At 45.0% G+C, this 21,378-nt stretch overlaps 1 protein-coding gene across 2 annotated transcripts in view; it reads left to right on the forward strand.

The window, feature by feature from the left end:
- Positions 1–21,378, forward strand: part of CCDC93 (coiled-coil domain containing 93) — a 1,008,240-nt gene that overhangs the window by 583,248 nt on the left and 403,614 nt on the right. For both annotated transcript variants that reach the window (XM_069224342.1, XM_069224343.1), the window contains exon 15: positions 15,082–15,163. In XM_069224342.1, the coding sequence (XP_069080443.1) occupies positions 15,082–15,163 (82 nt within the window). The remainder of the gene's footprint in view (positions 1–15,081; positions 15,164–21,378) is intronic.

Below are 21,378 nucleotides of genomic sequence, written 5' to 3' on the forward strand. Positions count from 1 at the left end.
CGTTTGTTGCCACCTAATGGTGCACACACGTACTGCTCAGAAAATTATCCGGATCCAGTCTGACACCTGGGGGAAATTCAAAGGTAAGGATCTGCAACTACAAAATGTTTCTGGCAGATAAGACGTTACCAAAGGTTAGTAGCTTGTTCTCAAATACAAATCCAACAGGAAATATTTTATCCAACAGTTTATCTTCACTGCCAACAGATCAATATCGGCAGTACCATAAGGCCATTAAGGGAACATACATACAGTTGCAAATCAGGGCAATCAAAGATAACCACCTGAATTATCCCTTGGCCACACATTATAATATGGTACACTCTCACCCTGAAATGATGAGTATCAAATATCATGACATGGCCCGTATAGACTTTAATCCTAAAGGGTGAGACAGAACCATGCCTCTAAGAAGAATGGAGGCAAAATGAGTAATCAGGCTCCAAGCTGTTGACGAAGGCCTCAGCACTTATAGGGAACTTGATGTGTTTCTCAAAGAATAATAATCTAATATGCTTTGGTTATTCACACTTGTTGGGTCCTATGAGCCTTAACAGAGTCAAATATGATGCAGAATCGTTAGGATATTACACAATACTGTCTGTGACACTTGCCCTTGTTATTGCTGTGTTTACCTTATCATGTCCTCGTTATTGATGGGTTCATCAATAGCGAGGCTCTATGGTATAATGTACGAAAGATTGTATATGAGATTGTTACCTTAGGAAAAGTTCATATGTGAACAGTACTAAATGTGCAAATGTCTTAACAAATTTGATATTGCATTGAATTGAATGCACTGCTTTATGTTAAACTATATATTGCCTCCCATACACGTTTTGGGGTACAATTACCAGTTGCCTGTTTATATGTCTTGCATGTCCAACTATACTTTCATCAGCAGGAATAGACACTCAACATTGCCAACTGCTGTCATCCATTTAGACTTCAATTGTATGTCAGTTGATAAAAAGTAATACACATGAGACGCTTTTATCTCCATCTATCAAGCGCTATATGTATATTTGCCGAGAGCGTTCAACACATCTGATACTTTGGGACAACGTTTCCCTATTTTAGGTTTAAAGTGTCTGTTCATGCTCTTGCCATAAAACATTTGATTACTTAGTTCTTGACTAATTTCTGTTAATGCCAGACGTTTTGTACACCATGTCAGGCTCCCTAATTTTCTCGAATTCTGTAACTGACCAAGAATTCCACGTAAAGTTTCTTGCCACCAACAGTGTAAGATGGCCGAATTGTAGTTTTAATGTTGTGGCGGACATTGTTACGGCAGGTCTCTTGTTGCTTTTTATAACGCGTACTATTTAATGTGGAGTTTTACATAGCGCCCGTTTCTCATTTCCGGGACGCCTTATAGCCGCACTGAAGGCAGGTACTCAACAGGTACACTTATCCCCGATTTATCTTGCGGGCTTATCTAGCTATCTATCTATCCATTGATCTATCTATCTTCTCACTGCAGCTGTCGGTATGATTATTGTTACTTGCTGCATGCTTGTTTAAATACACATGCCATATTTAACTTATTGGACATAAGGTGCAATTACTGCCATGTACCTTGTTAATTCAATCACCCCAGGTAACGCTAACATTACCACCCACATGCATGAGATATTAATCCATGCCTATAATTTGCATGAGTCTAATTTAGCCACTGGCCTAGCCTCTTGTTTATATTCATAACAGTTACTGTATACTGTCATTTACAAACTTAGAACTCATGCCTTTATTCTTATGTTGACCTCATTTTAGCGTGGGTGCTTGTTTTGATGCATGGATGCCACTGTATGCTGCCATTATAAATGTTTGGGGTTATGAGTAGTACATGAAGGACTTGCTTTGTTCCGCAAAGTTTTGTCCTGCCGAACCTGGACAGCTCTAAAATTGTTTTGTTACTCTATCGCTTTACTGCATTGGTCACATTATTGCCCTGTTATAAACCTTTTTTTTCACAATAACTGCATCAGTGTCATATTTTATGAGTCTATTGATTATATATTGAATATTTGAATGCTGACTCATCTACTTCACACTTTATTTTTAATTTTAATACTAATATGCTATCTCTCATTAGGTAGGAGCTTACTATGGTATCCACTTAACAATCCTTTGAAACTTTGACCGCCATACCTATTCACAGTCCTCTAGGTAAGACACCTCTTCAGGGTTATTACGAAGAACAAGGATGCCCTACTTTAGTTATTTTTACCTTACAAACATATTAGTATTTTGTTTGGGTGGGAACCATGCCAATTTCCCACCCTCATTTACTAGACACAGTGTGTCCTGGACCAGTTGACCTTTTCATACGGTCCTTAGGTATGAGACTTCATTCTTATGTTGAAATAGTGGTTTCTATATAATTTAATTTGTTTATTTTTACTGGTGGTTTTTATATTTGATCAAACAGTTGCCAACATATGTATTGTTGGTGAAATCTTTATCTTCACTGCTTCTAGCAGGGCGATACGTCACCAACTCGGCCGCTCCGTTGCTTCCCAACCTGCTGGTAGGTCCTTTTATTGCAGTACTTCATTTTGATGTATTTGGGACCTCCTCTATTAGATATAATAATTTTCTTGTAAATGTATTATCCTTTAAAGATTAGGCTCCTCGAGAGCAGTCCTTCTCCGACTACAAGGTTTCTTCATATGACATAGTGAATTTCATCCACTAGCGGATACCTACAGTAGGTTGTTACTCTACTTCCTTTTTTTGACAGTTATTTTATCCTTTTTTCTCAATGCTGACAATTTTATTTGTATCCAGCTAGAGAGTTACTTCCAGATCTCTCGTAATTGGATGCGGCCATATACCTTGAGTAGCAGAACCTCATATTTGATGGGCTCACTGCTTTAAGGACTGCGTGTAAGTTCCATTACTTATATTGAATGATGTTTATGGGCCTTTACACTTTAGGGCTGACACTTACTATATACTGATATGGTTTGGTCACTTTTCAGATGTTACTACTTCTGCGTTGATATACTTGGACAGACATCACGACTAGCAGCAATTACCTACTTGGGTCATCTTAGATACATTAACATACTATGGGTCTGCTATCATTTTGGAGCCTTTGCATTTACTCTCTTACTCTGCTTAGTTTTAGGTTAGTTTACACTATTTTCCCTCATTGACTTAAATACCTATCACACAATTGAATTCTTCAGTCAGGTGGAATATCTTACTTTATGGGAATGGAATCTGGTGGGAAACGATTTCTTTTTTACTCTTTCTTCTTCCTCGCATTTTTTACTTTCCTCTTTTTCCTCTTTTCACTGTTTGCACCTTCGATATTTCACATGGTTGATTAGATTGATGCTACTCATGACTAATGTGTGTTATATTGCAAAAATATTGTAATTATTTTTTATCTTTCATTGTTACCACAGTCCCTCTTGTCTAGCGCAGGCCTAGCACGTTTCATTTTTTGCCTGCACATACATTTATGAAGAGTTTCTCTGTATTCTCATATATTCTGACTTTCATGTATTTATACATGATTTCTCAGCCTTGAAAAGGTCACTTTATGACGAAACATATGTATGCTGTTATCCAATATTGAAAATACTGTTTGTCCAATTACGAATGTACTGAAATTTACAGAACCCTTCTCTCTTCAGTAAACAATATAATTGAATCATGAACACAAATCTTTACTTTATAGACTTGCATTTTTTCTTGGACTTCCAATTGAGTGCTGTGGTATCTTTTGTTTTTCAATGTTCACAGTAGATCAGTGTGATTGTGCACCCCTGACAGTAGGGGGTATGATACCTACAGAGCACCAACCCAAAATATCTGTAAGTGTTTGATATTAAACTATACCCACATGTACATATGTATGGAGTGTGATTGTAAATAACTACTATCAAGTTGTATTATACCTACCGGCAAGGTTACTGCTTTAGCAAAAATTCCAGATCCAGTTGGACGCATGGAGATAATTTAAAAGGTAAGGAATCTGCCACTAGATAGTCTCAACAAGATAAACGTTGCCGAAGGTAAGTAATTTGTTCTTCAGCATATCTGCAATATAGTGATCCTTCCTAGTGGTGAGGCAGTTGTTCCCGACAAGCGCACTATTTCACACAAAATGTGGAAATATTTCCTATCCATTCTTTTGTCATGAATTGTACTAATTGATAAGAGTGAACTTCAGGAGGCAGCGAGAGTATTTGACCATGCTATACCTTATGCCAGCACGAAACAAATAGTGTCTGACTTTGGGGGAAAGAATGCATCCATTTCAATTGGTGTGATTCCGTTTGTGAGGAACAACTTCACCCATGCTTTTAACTTTTTGAAGAGAAAACAACTGAAGTGAAAACAATACCACATATATTTTGAAAAACTATAGGCAAAGTGAGCCTCATTACTAGAATTATTTTTAACTCTCAATAAAACATGTATTGTTTTGCTTTTTATGTGACATAATGTTAAAAAAATCCATGGTGTTACCAATGTTTTTCACAATGTTTTGGAGGGTGAGTTCCAAGAACCTTAGGGAAGGAACAGTTTGTCTGTCACACCGCAAAAGTATTTTCTCAAGGGGAGAACCTGCAGAAAACTCAAAGGAGATTGGACTTTCTTGCTTTGATCTCTCATAATAGAGGAAAGTATTTATTTACATTCACTTAAAGAGTTCACCAAATGCCACTGATAACATGTCCAAAATGCCCAGTACATTGTTTCTAAATCACATCAAGTTTAGCCAATAGTATTGGCCTTTTGTTTTCTAAAACGGCACATCGATCCCACAGAACCTCTTTATGATATCTTCCAAGACCCCTCGAAAAGCTGCTTCGCCGTGCACCCACTTTCAGCCGCAGCCCAACTAGTTCAGCATGCTATACCTCTGTAAGTGTCCTTAAGAGAACTATAACTTTTTTTTGCCATTTACTAAGAAATGTTACTTTTTTGCCAGCGTAATATGTCAAGGGTAGCTTGCCCCTAAATTCTGTGCAACTAGAGAGGTTAAAAGAATATAATTTATTTTCACACCGCTAACTTTTTCTATCAGTACAAATGCAAGCAGCGCCACAGAAGACTTTCTTCTTAATTTTTTGTTTAAAAAGTTCACAATTTTGAAATCTTTGTGCAAAAGAAATACATTTTTAATAAATGTTAAGTATAGGGGTCTTTTACAAAGTTATCTTTTACCTGCCTGAAGCTCCTGGTGACTAATTTACATTAGCCTCCAACTGTCACCCAGTCGGTGAATGGCCCTGATGAGATGTGAAAACTGCTCCCAGAGCAGATACTTTATCCTTGGTGTGTGGAGCTGCTTTGTTTCTCTGGCAGGAGGAACAGTTGGGTGGGGCACAGGAAGCCAGTTTACTTCAAGGTGGGCTCCAATGTCACAAGCAGATGTCAGATAACACTTGCACAAACCTTCTTTTGTCCTACCTGTCAGACAGGCACCAAACTCAGTGGGGGAGAGACGGTCACAGAAGTGGTTTGCAGTGAACAAGGAGGAGGGAACAGCTAATTTTTTTGGCTACACCTCTAGGTCCGTACACAGACTCTGGAGAAGGGTTTTCCATCTTACATTTAATGAGTGAAAGGCACTGAGAATTGCTTGCAGTAGGGCACACAAGACCTGCTCTAGAAGTGGGTACGGTTTCCCTTGGAAACTTCTTCTGTGTTGGTTAGGGAGGGGCCAGGAATCAACCTCACCCTCAGGTTAGTGGCAGGCATAAATTTGGCACCATCTGGCACCCTCCTAGAACACTTATGGGTCCATGAAAGAACAGAAAGAAGAACTGCACTGCTGTTTTAGAGCTGTGAGGAGTCCTGATGGACTGGATCTGCTCCCACTTGTACCAGGGACATAGAAGTGGAATCCAAAGAAATATTGGTTGACCTGTGTAAGATATAAGGCCACAAAATGCTGCTAGATGCCTTTCCTGAAGAGCACACATGACAAGTACAAGCTGTATCTGACCTGGACCTCGCTGGTAGTCTGTCTCTGCTGCAGCGAACCTTGATTCCCATTTGCTGTTCCTGAGGTCCCGGTACCCTTGACCGTGTCTAACAGGACTGCTAACATCCTTGAAAACGTGGGATTTAGAAAAATGTTGAGGGTCAAGACCTCCAGTGGACCGGGACAAACTTGACAAGTCCATCTTTCTGAGGGCCATTGCTGCTGGGCTGAAGAAACAAGTTTCATAGCTCAGAGCTTCTCATAACAGGAGGTCCCTTTTTAGCAAGACTTTGTTGAGAAGGACCCATAATCAATCAATCATGTAATTTATAAAGCGTGCTACTCACCCGTCAGGGTCTCAAGGCGCTGGGAGGGTGGGGGTGGGGGAGAGAACTACTGGTCGAATAGCCATGTCTTGAGGCGTTTCCTGGAAGTAAGTAGGTCCTGGGTCTGGCGTAGGTGGAGCGGTAGGGAGTTCCAGGTCTTGGTGGCGACGTGAGAGAAGGATTTTTCTCCGGTGGTGGTGCGGCGGATGCGGGGGACGTAAGCGAGGGCGAGGTTGGCGGAACGGAGCTGGCGGACGGGAGTGTGGAAGGTGAGTCTGTCGTTGAGGTAGGCCGGGCCTGTGTTGTGGAGGGCTTTGTGTGCGTGGGTGAGTAGTTTGAAGGTAATCCTCTTCGAAATGGGTAGCCAGTGTAGGTCTCTGAGGTGGGCAGAGATGTGGTCGCGGCGTGGGACGTCAAGGATGAGTCGGGCGGAGGCGTTTTGGATACGTTGCATTTTCGTTTGTAGTTTGCCTGTTGTTCCTGCATAGAGTGCGTTGCCGTAGTCCAGTCGGCTGCTGACCAGGGCGTGGGTGACCGTCTTTCTGGTTTCGATGGGAATCCACTTGAAAATCTTGCGGAGCATGTGAAGGGTGTTGTACCAGGAAGAGGAGACTGCGTTGACCTGCTGAGTCATGCTGAGTCCAAGATGATTCCTAGGTTTCGTACTTGGGTGGTGGGTGTGGGAGCGGCTCCTAGGGAGGTAGGCCACCAGGAATCGTTCCAAGCGGAGGGGTTACTGCCGAAGATGAGGATCTCTGTTTTGTCTGTGTTTAACTTGAGGCGGCTTGATTCCATCCAGTTGGCGATGGCGTGGAGTCCATTGTGGAGGTTGTTTCTTGCTGTTGTTGGGTCTTTCGTGAGGGAGATGATCAGCTGGGTGTTGTCTGTGTAGGATACTATGTTTATGTGGTGGGATCTTGCGATATTGCCGAGAGGAGCCATGTAACTGTTGAAAAGTGTTGGGCTGAGGGAGGATCCCTGGGGGACACCACAGATGGTTTTGGAGGATTCGGACAGGTAAGACGGAAGGCGGACTCTCTGGGTTCTACTGGAGAGGAATATAGAGATCCATTTGAGGGCCTTGCCGCGGATCCCGGCTTTGTGGAGGCTTGTTCGAAAGGTGTGGTAACAAATGGTGTCGAAGGCTGTGGAGAGGTCCAGGAGGATGAGCGCTGCGGTTTCGCCTTTGTCGAGCATGGTCCTCATGTCATCCGTAGAAGCAATGAGTGCGGTCTCAGTGCTGTGGTTCTTGCAAAATCCGGATTGGGAGGTATTGAGGGCTTTGCTGTCTTCCAGGAAGCGGGATAGTTGGCTGTTCACGATTTTCTCAATGACCTTCGCTGGGAAGGAGAGGAGGGAGATGGGCCGGTAGTTTTTGGGGTCATCTGGGTCCGCCTTGGGTTTCTTCAACAGGGCGTTGACGACGGCGTGTTTCCAGCTCTCCGGGAAGGTGGCAGTCTCAAAGAGCTGTTGATGATGGGGGGTGAATGTGTCGCTGGCTTTGTTGAAGATCTGGTGTGGGCAGGGGTGCGAGGGGGAGCCGGAGTGGATGGAGACCATGGTGTTGATGGTGTCTTCATGGTTGACGTGGGTCCAGGCACATAGAGGGTTAACGGTGTTTGGTGAGTTGGGCTCGTGGTTGTCTGTGGTTGGCTGGTGGGTCTGAGGTTTGAAGCTGTAGTGGATGTCTTCGATCTTTCGACGTAAGTAAGTGGCGAGGGAGTTGCAGAGCTCCTGTGACGGTGGGGGTTCGTAGGAGCAGGGCTTGGGGTTGGAGAGTTCTTTGATGATGCCAAAGAGCTCTCTGTTGTTGTGAGCGTTGGTGTCTATGCGGCTTTTGTAGTAGGTTCTTTTGGTGGTGCGGATCAGCTGGTGATGTGTGCGGATGGCAGACTTGAGGGCGATGTGGTTGGATTCTGTAGGTACAAGGCGCCAGGTCTTCTCCATTCTTCGGCATTCCCGTTTGGAGGCCTGTAGGTCGGGGGTGAACCAGCTGGCCTTAGATCTGTGGTGGATGTCCGAGTGTTGTTTGAGGTGCGTGAGGGTGTTGGCGTAGTCGTCTATCTATTGATGCAGGTTGGTGACGGCTGAGTTGGGGTCCTGGGTCCTAGGAGGAGGTGCCTGGGCGAGGGTGGAGATCAGCTGATCTGTTGAGATTCTGTTCCAATAGCGGCGGGGGTTTGAGTGGTGAGGTGGTGAGTGACCGGCTTCTGAAAGGAGAAATGGATGTAGCAATGGTCGGTCCAGTGGAGTTCGGGCGTGTGGCTGAAGGAGACGTGGTTGCTGGCTGAGAAGATGGGGTCGAGTGTGTGTCCTGCGGTGTGGGCGGGCGCCGTGACGGGAAGCAGATGGAGGAGCGTCCTGGATAGAGGGCGTGGAGGTCATTGGCTGTGTAGCGGTGATTGGTGGTGAGGGGGGGTTGTGGGCCAGGGGGACTGGTGCTGGGCGCGGTCTGGGCGCGGACGGGCGCAGACGGGCTTGCTTTAGGCGTGCCATGGCTGCCATATGAGGGAGGTGGGAGGGAGTGGCAGCAGGGAGGAGGGAGGGGAACCAGCGAATGGGAGGGCAGGGGGGCGGGGCCGCATTGACGCAACGGCGGGAAAACAAAAACTGAGGTGGAGGGAGGGGTGCGGGGCCGCAGGAACGCAGCGGCAGGGGCCGGGGGAGTGGGAAAAGAGAAGAAAAAGAACTCCGAGGATAAAAATAAATGAATCAAAAACCTGGGCACCTGGCGCCGAGGCAGCAGTGAAGGGGAGCGACCTGCCTGAAGCAGGGTCAAGGGTCGCTCTCCTTACCGCGCCGCGGTTGCCATATACCTTGATAGAGGGCAACGGCTTCACCTGAAAAATGTTGGCTGCAATCTCTAAAACGTGAGAAGGGAGAAAATGCTGCTGTGCGTTTTTATAATGGAATATTAGTACATTGATGTAGATTATGAAAATATTTTGGCTTCCAACTGGGTTTGTGTTAAAGGAACATACCAGCACTGTGTAAACGAGGTTTAGTGATGATAAATTCCCATGACCCTTATAGGTTCATGGATATATATTCAAGGACTGAATTTGGAACTATTTTGGAAAGATGCAGTGTTGGGAGTGTTATAAAACAAAAAATGAAAACAACTACACACTCGCATCGCAAAGAGGGGGCTCTTAGTATATGGTGAAACAACAATTTTTGGCAAAATATATCCCAGAAGAAATGCGTTTGACGTTAGACCTACATACTTATCACAGATGAAACATGCACTGGCAAAGCCAACAGACGTTGCTCACATTTTAAGTTGTGACTAAAATATTTTAAAAGCCTGCTGCAGTGAAAACCAAAGCAAAAAAGAAAAGATTGCTCTCCATATACAATGCCTCTTGGGGTGTAAAATTGCCCCTCATAAATAACAGTGCAAGCTCTCCATTAAAGGTTGAATGACACCCCAAACACCCAGGAGCATGAGATGAGAGAGAAATACTCCTATTGGGTAGTAAAGACCACTCTATATATGTAACCAAGAATTGTTAAAAGTAGGTTGTGCAGATTGCTTTTCTGTTACTCCAGACCTAAGAGTGGCACACTGCTTCACTTATACAGACAGATAAAAAGAAGTAGAATGGAACGTGGTATCGTTTTTACAGACATAGGATATGGAACAGATGTACCATGTGTAGGAGGCTGGCCTGGCTTGTACTGGGTACCAGAGGTACTTACACCTTGTGCCAGGTCCAGTTATCCCTTATTAGTGTAGAAGAGGTGTTTCCAGCAGCTTAGGCTTATAGAAGGTAGCTATGGCAAAGCAGCTTAGGCTGAACCAGGAGACATGTAAAGCTCCTACTATACCACTGGTGTCATATGCACAATATCATAAGAAAACACAATACACAGAGTTACTAAAAATAAAGGTACTTTATTTTTATGACAATATGCCAAAAGTATATCAGTGAGTACCCTCAGTATGAGGATAAGTTATATACACAAGATATATGTACACAAACCAAAATTAGGTAAGTAATAGCCAGAAAAGTAATGCAACACAAACCATATACTCCAAAAGTGGAATGCGAACCACAAATGGACCCCAAACCTATGTGAGCTTGTAGAGGGTCGCTGGGACTGTAAGAAAACAATGAGGGTTAGAAAAATAGCCCACCCCAAGACCCTGAAAGGTAGGTGTAAAGTGCACCTACTACCCCCAGAGAGCACAGAAGTCGTGATAGGGGGATTCTGCAGGAAGAACAAACACCAGCAATGCAACAACAGTGGATTTCCGGACCTGAGTACCTGTAAGACAAGGGGACCAAGTCCAATAGTCGCGACAGTGTCGAGAGTGGGCAGGAGCCCAGGAAATGCCAGCTGAGGGTGCAAGGAAGCTGCCACCGGTTGGAAGAAGCTTGGAGCTCTGCAAGAAAGAAGAGGACTAGGAACTTCTCCTTTGGAGGATGGATGTCCTACGTCGCGATGAAGCTTGCAGAGGTGTTCCCACGCAGAAAGACCGCAAACAAGCCTTGATAGCTGCAAGGGTCGCGGTATAGGTTTTTGGGTGCTGCTGTGGCCCAGGAGGGACCAGGATGTCGCCACTTGGAGGAGGAGACAGAGGGGGCGCCCAGCAACTGAAGGAGCCCTCACAGAAGCAGGCAGCACCCACAAAAGTACCTGAACAGGCACTTGGAAGGAAGGTGAACCGGAGTCCATGCGAAGTCACAAAAGGGAGTCCCACGACGCCGGAGGACAACTCAGAAGGTTGTGCACTGCAGGATAGAGTGTCGGGGGACCCAGGCTTGGCTGTGCACAAAGGAAATCCTGGAAGAGTGCACAGGAGCCGGAGCAGCTGCAAATCACGCGGTACCCAGCAATGCAGTCTAGCGTGGGGAGGCAAGGACTTACCTCCACCAAACTTGGACTGAAGAGTCACTGGACTGTGGGAGCCACTTGGACAGTGTTGCTGAGTTCCAGGGACCTCGCTCGTCAGGATGAGAGGGGACCCAGAGGACCAGTGTTGCAGTCTTTTGGTGCCTGCATTAGCAGGGGGAAGATTCCGTCGACCCACGGGAGATTTCTTCTGAGCTTCTGGTGCAGGGTGAAGGCAGGCTACCCCCAGAGCATGCACCACCTGGAAACAGTCGAGAAAGCTGGCAGGATGTGTTGCTACAATGTTGCTGGTAGTCGTTTGGCTACTTTGTTGCGGTTTTGCAGGCGTCCTGAGCAGTCAGCGGTCGATCCTTTGGTAGAAGGTGAAGAGGGAGATGCAGAGGAACTCTGGTGAGCTCTTGCATTCGTTATCTGAAGAATTCCCCAAAGCAGAGACCCTAAATAGCCAGAAAAGGAGGTTTGGCTACCAGGTTAGGAGGATTGGCTACCAAGAGAGGTAAGAGCCTATCAGAAGGACACCAACACCTCTGTTTCCAAGATGGCAGAGGTCTGAGACACACTGGAGGAGCTCTGGGCACCTCCCCTGGGAGGTGCAGGTCAGGGGAGTGGTCACTCCCTTTTCCTTTGTCCAGTTTCGTGCCAGAGCAGGGCTGGGGGATCCCTGAACCGGTGTAGACTGGCTTATGCAGAGATGGGCACCATCTGTGCCCATCAAAGCATTTCCAGAGGCTGGGGGAGGCTACTCCTCCCCAGCACATTACACCTATTTCCAAAGGGAGAGGCTGTAACACCCTCTCTCAGAGGAAATCCTTTGTTCTCCCTTCCTGGGCCAGGGCTGCCTGGACCCCAGGGGGGCAGAATCCTGTCTGAGGGGTTGGCAGCAGCAGCAGCTGCAGTGCAAGCCCTGAAAAGGCAGTTTGGCAGTACCCGGGTTCTGTGCTAGAGACCTGGGGGATCATGGAATTGTCCCCCCCAATACCAGAATGGTATTGGGGTGACAATTCCATGATCTTAGACATGTTACATGGCCATGTTCGGAGTTACCATTGTGACGCTATACATAGTTAGTGACCTATGTATAGTGCACGAGTGTAATGGTGTCCCCGCACTCACAAAGTCCGGGGAGTTTGCCCTGAACGATGTGGGGGCACCTTGGCTAGTGCCAGGGTGCCCACACACTAAGTAACTTTGCACCCAGCCTTCACCAGGTGAAGGTTAGACATATAGGTGACTTATAAGTTACTTAAGTGCAGTGGTAAATGGCTGTGAAATAACGTGGACGTTATTTCACTCAGGCTGCACTGGCAGGCCTGTGTAAGAATTGTCAGAGCTCCCTATGCGTGGCAAAAGAAATGCTGCAGCCCATAGGGATCTCCTGGAACCCCAATACCCTGGGTACCTCAGTACCATATACTAGGGAATTATATGGGTGTACCAGTATGCCAATGTGAATTGGTAAATTTAGTCACTAGCCTGTTAGTGACAAATTTGGAAAGCAGAGAGAGCATAACCACTGAGGTTCTGGTTAGCAGAGCCTCAGTGAGACAGTTAGGCATCACACAGGGAACACATATAGGCCACAAACTTATGAGCACTGGGGTCCTGGCTAGCAGGGTCCCAGTGACACATAACAAACATACTGACAACATAGGGTTTTCACTATGAGCACTGTGCCCTGGCTAGCAGGGTCCCAGTGAGACAGTGAAAACACCCTGACATATACTCACAAACAGGCCAAAAGTGGGGTAACAAGGCTAGAAAGAGGCTACTTTCTCACACCATGTGTAAGAGCCCTGGTGACATTAAGTAAGAGAGCTAGCAGGGGTGTTGGGCTTGCTGCAGCACCCCCCAAATACCCATGCTGGCATTCAGAATGTGGGTGAGCAATAAAGATGCATTTAAATTCTGTTTTTATATGTAACATTTATGAGAACATTCTAACGTTGGCAGCTCCATTGAAAACAATGGAGTGCTCCAGGCTTTTACTGGCCGGTAAAAGCCTGCAGCGCCAACATTCCAATGTTCTCTTTGTTCACAGCAAGAGCTGTGAACAAAGCCTCATGGAGCCCGAGGGGACTTTAATCCCCTCGGGCTCCGGGAGGAATTTGTTTTATTTAATAGAACATTCTGCCCTGAGTGGCCGTAGCGGGCTCTACCGGCTATTAAAGGCCTTCGGCTCGGGCCTTTAGCATGGGAGCGGGCCTTTAATAGCCGGTAGAGCCCGCTACGGCGGGTTCTAAGGCTATATTGTGCTTCAAAAACAAAGGGTCAAATGTTAGGCAAAAACGCCTGGCAAATGGCTTTATTTTTTTAACATCGAGATCGGTGTTTACTTTCTGTAACTGTAAATGTGAAGCAAGTGAACATTGTGGCAATCTTACAGTGGAGCAGTTAATGTCATTGTTTGTAACATAATACAATTTCAGTACCCTTATATGAACTGTGTAAAAATTTCGGACTATATCAGGATTTCGGAAAGCACAAATTAAGCACTTTTTTGTATTTTTGAAGTGTAATGAAAAATATTTTAATGGATCAAAATAAATCAAGGCATACTGATTTACAGAAACCTGATTTAAACACATTATCATCTAAGCGATTCGGTATTATGTCTGCGGAAATTTAGGGCCACGTCAGAGGAAAATGTGCTGTCTGTAAATGACAGTGCGTGACTATACCATGCTTTCGTAATATATTTGCAACAGTATTCTCCAAAATGTACCACCACCTTCAAACTACACCCTTACTATTGTCTTGCTGGATATAATTGCTATACTTGTTCCTTATGTGAGATGCTTGGAACTTTCCCAATCCCTTTGAGTTCAGTGATGTAATATTGATGGTAGCATCACCACTTTGAAAATTGTTCCAGCACCGCTGAGGGTAGGCTTAACTACGGAGCAGGGTAACAAATGTAACGGAAGCATTCTGCAGCATGATGTGTGAATATATTTAGAATCGGATTAGTGTGACTGCAAGAGCTGATTTGTAATCTACATCTGTGGTTCCCAACCTGTGGTCCAGGGACCCCTGGAAGTCCGCAAAGCCTCCTCAGGGGGTCCGTGACTGCTTAGAATATTATTAATAATATTATCAGAGTAGGTCCCCAGCTTTGAGTAATGACTTAGTGGAGGGTTCCCGGATTCCAATAAAGATTCAGTAGGGGTCCCCTGGCCAGTGATGATAAATTGGGGGTCCACAGAAGTTAAAAGGTTGGGAACCACGGATCTATATCATTCATCAGTAAAGACGTGAGGAAGCTTAAACAGGAACTCAGTTTGGCATTTATCTGCTGTACATGACTGTCAGTCTCACTATGTATTTATCTGGACAGTCTCCAGTCTTGTCTCGAACCTTCATGGGAGTTGAGGGAGCATTTCATTTTTGTTTGCGGAACATGGCAGTGAGGTTTGTGCGGTTACATTTGACTATGATTGGTGTTCTCTATTATACATCTTTATCTTCGATGCACATCGGTACAGCTAGTTAAAAACATAAGTGATTTTATTCGTTTTAAATGGCCTTCACTTCCTGTGTAGTGGGTTTCTCTTATTGGTTTCATATGCCTTGTTCACTATCCATTATCTGCAATAGGTAAAGCGCAAAGCATTCTCAAATTATGTTGCCATTTTGGAAAATAAAAAATGCATTTAATTTTAGGATCTGTACAACAGCAGGCAAACTTCTGCATAATGATTTGCATTCGTGGTCCCTTGAGAATATAATCCCCGACATATTTTCATTTCTCCTTGGGTTGTGTGGTCTGGAAAAGTTATTTGAATAGCAATCCACTTGTGATTGAACATTATTACCGTTCATCATATTTTAAAGTTTATTCACTCAAAAGTATAATTATGTGGAAACTTTTTATGCTCAACTTTTTAAGAAGTTCTCATATGTTTTACAGTGTTTAAATTATTTTAACATTTTGTTTATATTTAGTGTCCTACAAAATCTAAGAGCACTAGTTGCCATGAATGAAAGCCTAAAAAGTCAAGAGCAAGAATTTCGATCACACTGTAGAGTAAGTATCCAAGAGAGTGCAGAGTTGACATGTTTGTGGTGTTGGAGATAGTGTGAGCATATTGTGTACTATACAAGTGGTAATTAATAACAATGATAAGAATTTCAGTCTGTGAAACGTTTCCTATAAATATAATTCTGATAGAGATTTCTAACTGCAGATTCCTCACCTTTTGAATATATTCAAGGCTTCAGACTGGCCCTGGAAACTATTGAGCAGTGCCATGAACGCACCTGTAGTCGGCGCCATGCGGCTCTTCACTGACACAGTTCTGCTCCACATATGACATAAGGGACCAATATAGCCACCACTACCATGCTAACCTCAGTTCCTTTCTTTCTGCTCGACCAGGCGTGGATCCAGAGCTATCTCTCATTCCATTCCCCAACACGTTTACCCCAACTTTCACATGTGCAAGGGACATGCACCTTACAAGATGACAGGGTTCAAACCTTGTAAGGACTGTGGCAAACAAATGTCTGTGTCTGTGACAGGTCCTGTGTTGCCTGGGGTCAAGTCTTGACTCTTAGACTTACAGTGACTGGATGTGGATAAACCTGTAGACCATAAGAGACTGCAAGGCGAAGCTATACATCACCAAGCATGGGAGAACTCCACATCGCGACACGTCCAAAGTTCACTCTGAGTCCCGGTCTAGATATTGCTGGAGTGGATCCCAAAGTCAATCATCATCATGCTCCAAATCCTCAGGTAAGTTGGAAAAAAATACATTTTTAAAAATCCAAGCAAGACTCCAAGCAAGACTCTGTCTCTTCCCACCACCCTGTACAACTGAGAAGGTGTGAGGGCAACTCTGTGTGCCTCCACCGTGCTCCCGAAGTCAGCCAGTGTTGGAGCATATATAGAAAATTGTTCCATCACAAACTGAGTGTCTGGGCCATCTGCGACACCAAGGCAGATCCAAGAGGTTTTTGAGGCCATAGGCTGACTCTTTGGATCCTTCTAACATTTCTGCGCGCTCCAAGGAGGTGAGAGATAGTCTTTGGAAAACCGCTGGCAAGTTCATGCTTAGTGTAAGTTGGACCCTCCAAACTCCTCTTCTACGACCTACGTCGGTTTCCAGAACATCAACGCTGATGCAGAGTCCATCAACAGCAGAGAATGAGTTGCACTTTGTGCTTTCCTACTCTGAGTTGACGCCACTCTGTCCTCAACCAAGTGTGCACTCTTTTTTTTTTTTTTTTTTTAACTGCAACCTTCCCCTCCTGAGCCACTTAGCCTTTCACCTCTGCAAGACAGGCCTCATGTGCTGCATTCTTTGTTTTGGACAGACTTCGATAATGACTATGATGCGGTTGATGAAATTGACCAACCTTGCCATGAAGAAAACTAGTATGATGACCTCTAGGATCTCAGTGGTCTTGACACCTCTCCTAATTTTGGCCACTCACCGTGATCATGCCACTGAGGAAAGTGTCTCCTTTGTGATATTCATACAGATGGCATCCAAAGTTCTCGACCTCCAGCTCATCACCCTATTGATCAAAACTAAGTTCCTGACAGAAGTCCTCTAGCTTAGCCAAACCAATAAGAAACACCTGCTGCTTTTCGATGACGCATTCATGGATACCCTCTTATGGACCGGGGCCATACCTTTTCTGGCTCCCCAATAAATCGCTAAATTGTGAGGTGCCATGACTTGCTCCAGGCGACCCCGTTTTTTTTTGTCTTCGCACCCCACTCTTGAAAGTTTGGTGGTGCAGACTTCCACCAGTCAGACAAATCCTCGCACTTTCCCGACTACTCTTGCGGATAAGGAGTGCAGAATTTTGACCTTCTGGAAGAGGATATTTTCTTCCTCTAGCTTGACGGCCTGGTCAGTTAATGACAATTGCCTGGTGGGCTACTATTCCCACACTCTCTGGGATTCAGTTGCCCAAATCCTCCTAGGTATTACCAAAGCCGTTTGCCCCATACTGACACAAGTCATAAAAAATGTCTGTAATGTTGCAATCTACTGCAGCCTGGATCAGACAAGCAATTGGCACTAGTGTCGCTATTCGTCGCCATGCCTGGCTGCGGTTGACAGGCTTTTCAGGTGACGTGCAATCCTCTCTTATGGATATGACGTTTGATAGAACTTGCCTCTTTGGGGGAAAAGAAGATTCTGCTCTTGGATGCTTCAAATAAAGCTGAGCCACAGTGTGCTCCTTGTGCCTGTGTGCTTTGCCGCACCAACCACATCATCTTCACTTTTTTCACAATTGTGGCAGAGGTACCTCATATAAACAGGACAGCCACTTGAGCCTAAGCAAGTTGCCTAGCCCTTTTGGGCCACAGCCCAAAGCACAAGTAAGCCAGTTGGCAGCAGAATTCCACAATCTTTACCAGGCTGGAGGGCCATAACATCAGACATGTTGGCCCTTCGTGGCCACTTTGCTGCACACTTCCAGCATCCCCAGAATGACTGATGGAGGACCACTGTTCCATGTTATGCAGGAAGTACAAGCCTTTTTGGCCAAAGGAGCTATCGAGAGGTAGCCTGCACCAGAAGTAGGTAATTGATCTTACTCCTGCTACATTCTGCTGCCAAAGGAGGACAGAGGCCCTCGTCCTATTTTAGACCCGCGCCACGTCAACATCTTCCTCCAGAGCAGGGGTCTTCAAACTGGGTTGCAGGCCCCCTTGGGGTTCCTCAAGTGATCCCATGGGGGCACCAGGCTCTGGACAAAAGAAATATTATGAAGATAACAGTGCTTTGTTTTAAGCAGAAAAACATTTATTGTATTTTTAAAAAGGTAACAGAACTTAACTGCAATGTTTAAATAAGTCCAGACATACTTAAACATTGTCAACTTAATAGAATAATTGTGAAATATTCTGAGGTGGGGGGGCAATGAGTTTCTGGGAATTAAGAATCATTGGACGCGGTATGGTGGCGTTGGATCTGTAAGTCACCTATTTCCATACCTATTTCCATACATACTTCCTGCAGGCCCATCAGCGTTACCTGCGGTTAGTGGTTGGACAGAAACATTTTCAGTTCACTGTGCTCCCCCTTGGTCTTTCCAGTGCCCCTCAGGTGTTCTCGAAAGTGATGGCAACTGGTAACAGCACTTTGTAAGAGGAGAGGGTTCCCAGTCTTTCTGTATCTCAGCGACTGGCTGCTGAAGGCAGGCTCGCCCCAGGCAGTCATCAACCACCTTCAGACTACAGCAAAGCTCCTGTCATCTTTGACGTTCATTATCAATGTGCCGAAGTCACACCTGACTGCTTTTCAGACGCTCCCCTTCATTTGAGCAATTTTGGACATGATTTCGTCTAATGCCTTTCTCCCGGAACGGAGAATCAAGGATTTCCAGGCTGTAATCATTTAGCCTTTGTCGTGGATTTCAGTGAGATTGACTCTGAGGCGGCTGGGATTGATAGCCCCCTGCGTCCTGCTGGCAAAGCATGCCTGGTGACATACGCAGGCTCTGCAGTGGAATCTGAAGTCTCAGATTCCATCCAGGTTTTAGAGGAGACTAAAAAAGATTGCACGATTGGCTGCTCGACTGCTATTGTACCAGCAGCAGACCCATCCAAATAACCTCACCTAATGCTGACGGTGGTGACAGACAAATCACTGCTAGGTTAGGGAGGTCATCTGGGAGGAGTGACAATCCAAGGCCTCTGGTGAAGACTCATCTCCAGCTCAACGTGGGGAAGCTGCAGGCCATTCATTAGTCATTGAAGGCATTCCTGCCTTCCATTAAATGGAGGCTGGTTCAGGTCCTCATGGACATCACCTCCATCATGTGGTATTGCAGCAAGCGGATCAGGATGGGTCCTGGGTCATGCTTCAGAAGGCTCTATTCCTCTGAACTGGTTGACTCGTCAGGGCGTTTCCCTAATCATGCACCACTGATCAGGAGCTTTAAATGCATGGGCAGACAAACTTAGCTTGCGATGTCCAGCAGATGACAAATGGCAGATACACCCAGAAGTGGTGCAGTATATCTGTCAGTTTGGGAAAAAACGCTTCATCTTTTAGCCACTGCTGAGAACGTGCAGTGTCATTACATTTGGGTGCTTGAGTTTCTAAGAAACTTTACTCTCTGAGACTCATTCCGCCTAGAGTGGAGCACTAGACTCCTGCGTGCCTTCATTTCACTACCTCTCCTCCCTTGAGTATTGAAGATGATTTGGAACAAACGAGCACAACTCATCCTCGTGCCTCAAGTAGAGGGCCACAAGAGTGTGAAGCCCAGAGCTTCTGAACATAAACATCTATGTGCTGATCAAAGTGCCCTTTTGGGAGGATCTTCTGACACAGGAACAGGACATGGTCTTGCACCCAGGCCTGCATAAATTTGAGACCTGGTGTGACACGTGTAATACGGACACATTGCAGGTCAGGCTCTCGGATGTCCTATTTTTGTTTTATCTTTGGCCTAGCAAGGACTGGAAGTGGGCATGGTTAAAGGTTATGTGTCAGACATTTCATCCTTTTTATGGTTACTGGGCCAATAGTCCTTGTTCAAGTGACCTAATGTGATGTGATTTCTCAAAGGATTAATTCACTTCTTTCCTCTTAAACTGTTTGTGATGCCACAGCTGAACCTGAGTTTACTACTTACTTTTCTTTTGTGCACCTCTTTTGAGGCATTGCACAGTTGTCTTCTACTTCTCCTGATCCTGAATACTATTTTTTTCACCCTATGACATTAGCCTATCACATGAGTGAGCTATATCAGTCAGCCGCCCTATTCTACCTTCCTTCGGACAGATTGGTGCAGTGGACTAGAAAGGCCTCTCTACCACAGGTTGTGACTCACTTTCATGCCAGGCAGCCTGTCACAATTCTGATGTTCTTAGCTCTACCTCGAAAGAAGGAGAAACTCGATAGTTTAGAGTCCAGAAGAGCTCCGAGATTTTACATTGATCTTACCAAAGACCATCATGTGGGGTTCTCTGCGGCAAAGAAAGGCAAGGCAGTACAAGGGAGCATAGTCATCTATATGAAAATCTTCTATGGGCTGGCCAAGAAGGAACCTCCAAAATGATTGAGGACCTGTTCCACCAGGGTGAAGGCTGCTACCACAGTGCTGGCATGTGGTGGTGCCTGTTCTGGAAATTTGTCAAGCTACTACAAGAGATAAAGCATTATTGCCTTGACAGGCAGGTCCTGTAGGACTTCTTGATCGGAGTCATCCCACAGACCCACCACTGGGGGAAATACTGCTCCTATATCTATTCTAAAGGTGAGTAATCTACAGTTAAAAGTATCCATCAGAAGAATAAATTACTTCCTTTCGGTAATACAGTTTTTAGTGCATACTCTATCTAACCGAAGATTCCTCACTGCCCTCTCACCGCCTTGTTCTATGCAATGGGCTCTTTTCCATCTAAAAAGGTTCTAGATTAGCGATCTGCACACTGGCAGAAATACGTGATTTTTGAATTCCCATTGGAAAGTCCAGACAGTGTCAAGAAAAAACTGATGTCAGCACACTTGGGTGGCACTTATAAACCACTCCATCTGCAGGGTCAATGCGAAACCCACTTACTGGCTATGTTGAAAATTCTTCCGGATCTAGGGTGGTGCCTGTGATTACCCTAAAGGTGAGGAGTCTGCATTTAGGTAGAGTATCCACCCGAAAAAGCATTATCAAATGTAGGTAACTTGCCCACTTGCACGAAACTTGACATGAAGGACCCAGAGTGGATGAACTTTTTTGGGGAACGTTTCGTGCAGATTTGTAGAACGATGGAAAAGTTAGTACAAAAAAAATGCCTTTCCTATAGAAGTTCGAACTCAGCCCATAAATACGTTGGGGCTTTCGCCACGAGCGTAATATAAAAGGACAGACATTGTGATGTTCAGAAGGGTGCTAAACGGTACATATTTTCCATAAAGGCACACAGAGTAATCTGTCTCTTGGATGAGCTTTGCCGTCATTAAGGGCTTTAACAAGGAAGACGGAAACGCTGGTAATACGTTCCAGTATTTGACTGGTCACTGTATTTACAAAGCTTACCAGTAGTCTCTTGAACACAATTTCACTGAGGAAAAAGTCTCTCTGCCTACCATTAAAAAGCACTTACTCTTATGCATGCTAATGTTTTTTGTAAAGCAAAATCCATAATGTTCTTCTTTCGTCCTGTTTAGGTTTGTTTTTAACATGCATCCCTTACTCCAGTGTGATGAAGGCTTTTATAATGTGAAGCATTTTTTGTTTCACTTTGGTCTGCTTCCTGACGGGCATACTCAA

This window comes from Pleurodeles waltl, chromosome 3_1 (genome assembly GCF_031143425.1).
Source record: "Pleurodeles waltl isolate 20211129_DDA chromosome 3_1, aPleWal1.hap1.20221129, whole genome shotgun sequence".
NCBI classification, from domain to species: domain Eukaryota; kingdom Metazoa; phylum Chordata; class Amphibia; order Caudata; family Salamandridae; genus Pleurodeles; species Pleurodeles waltl.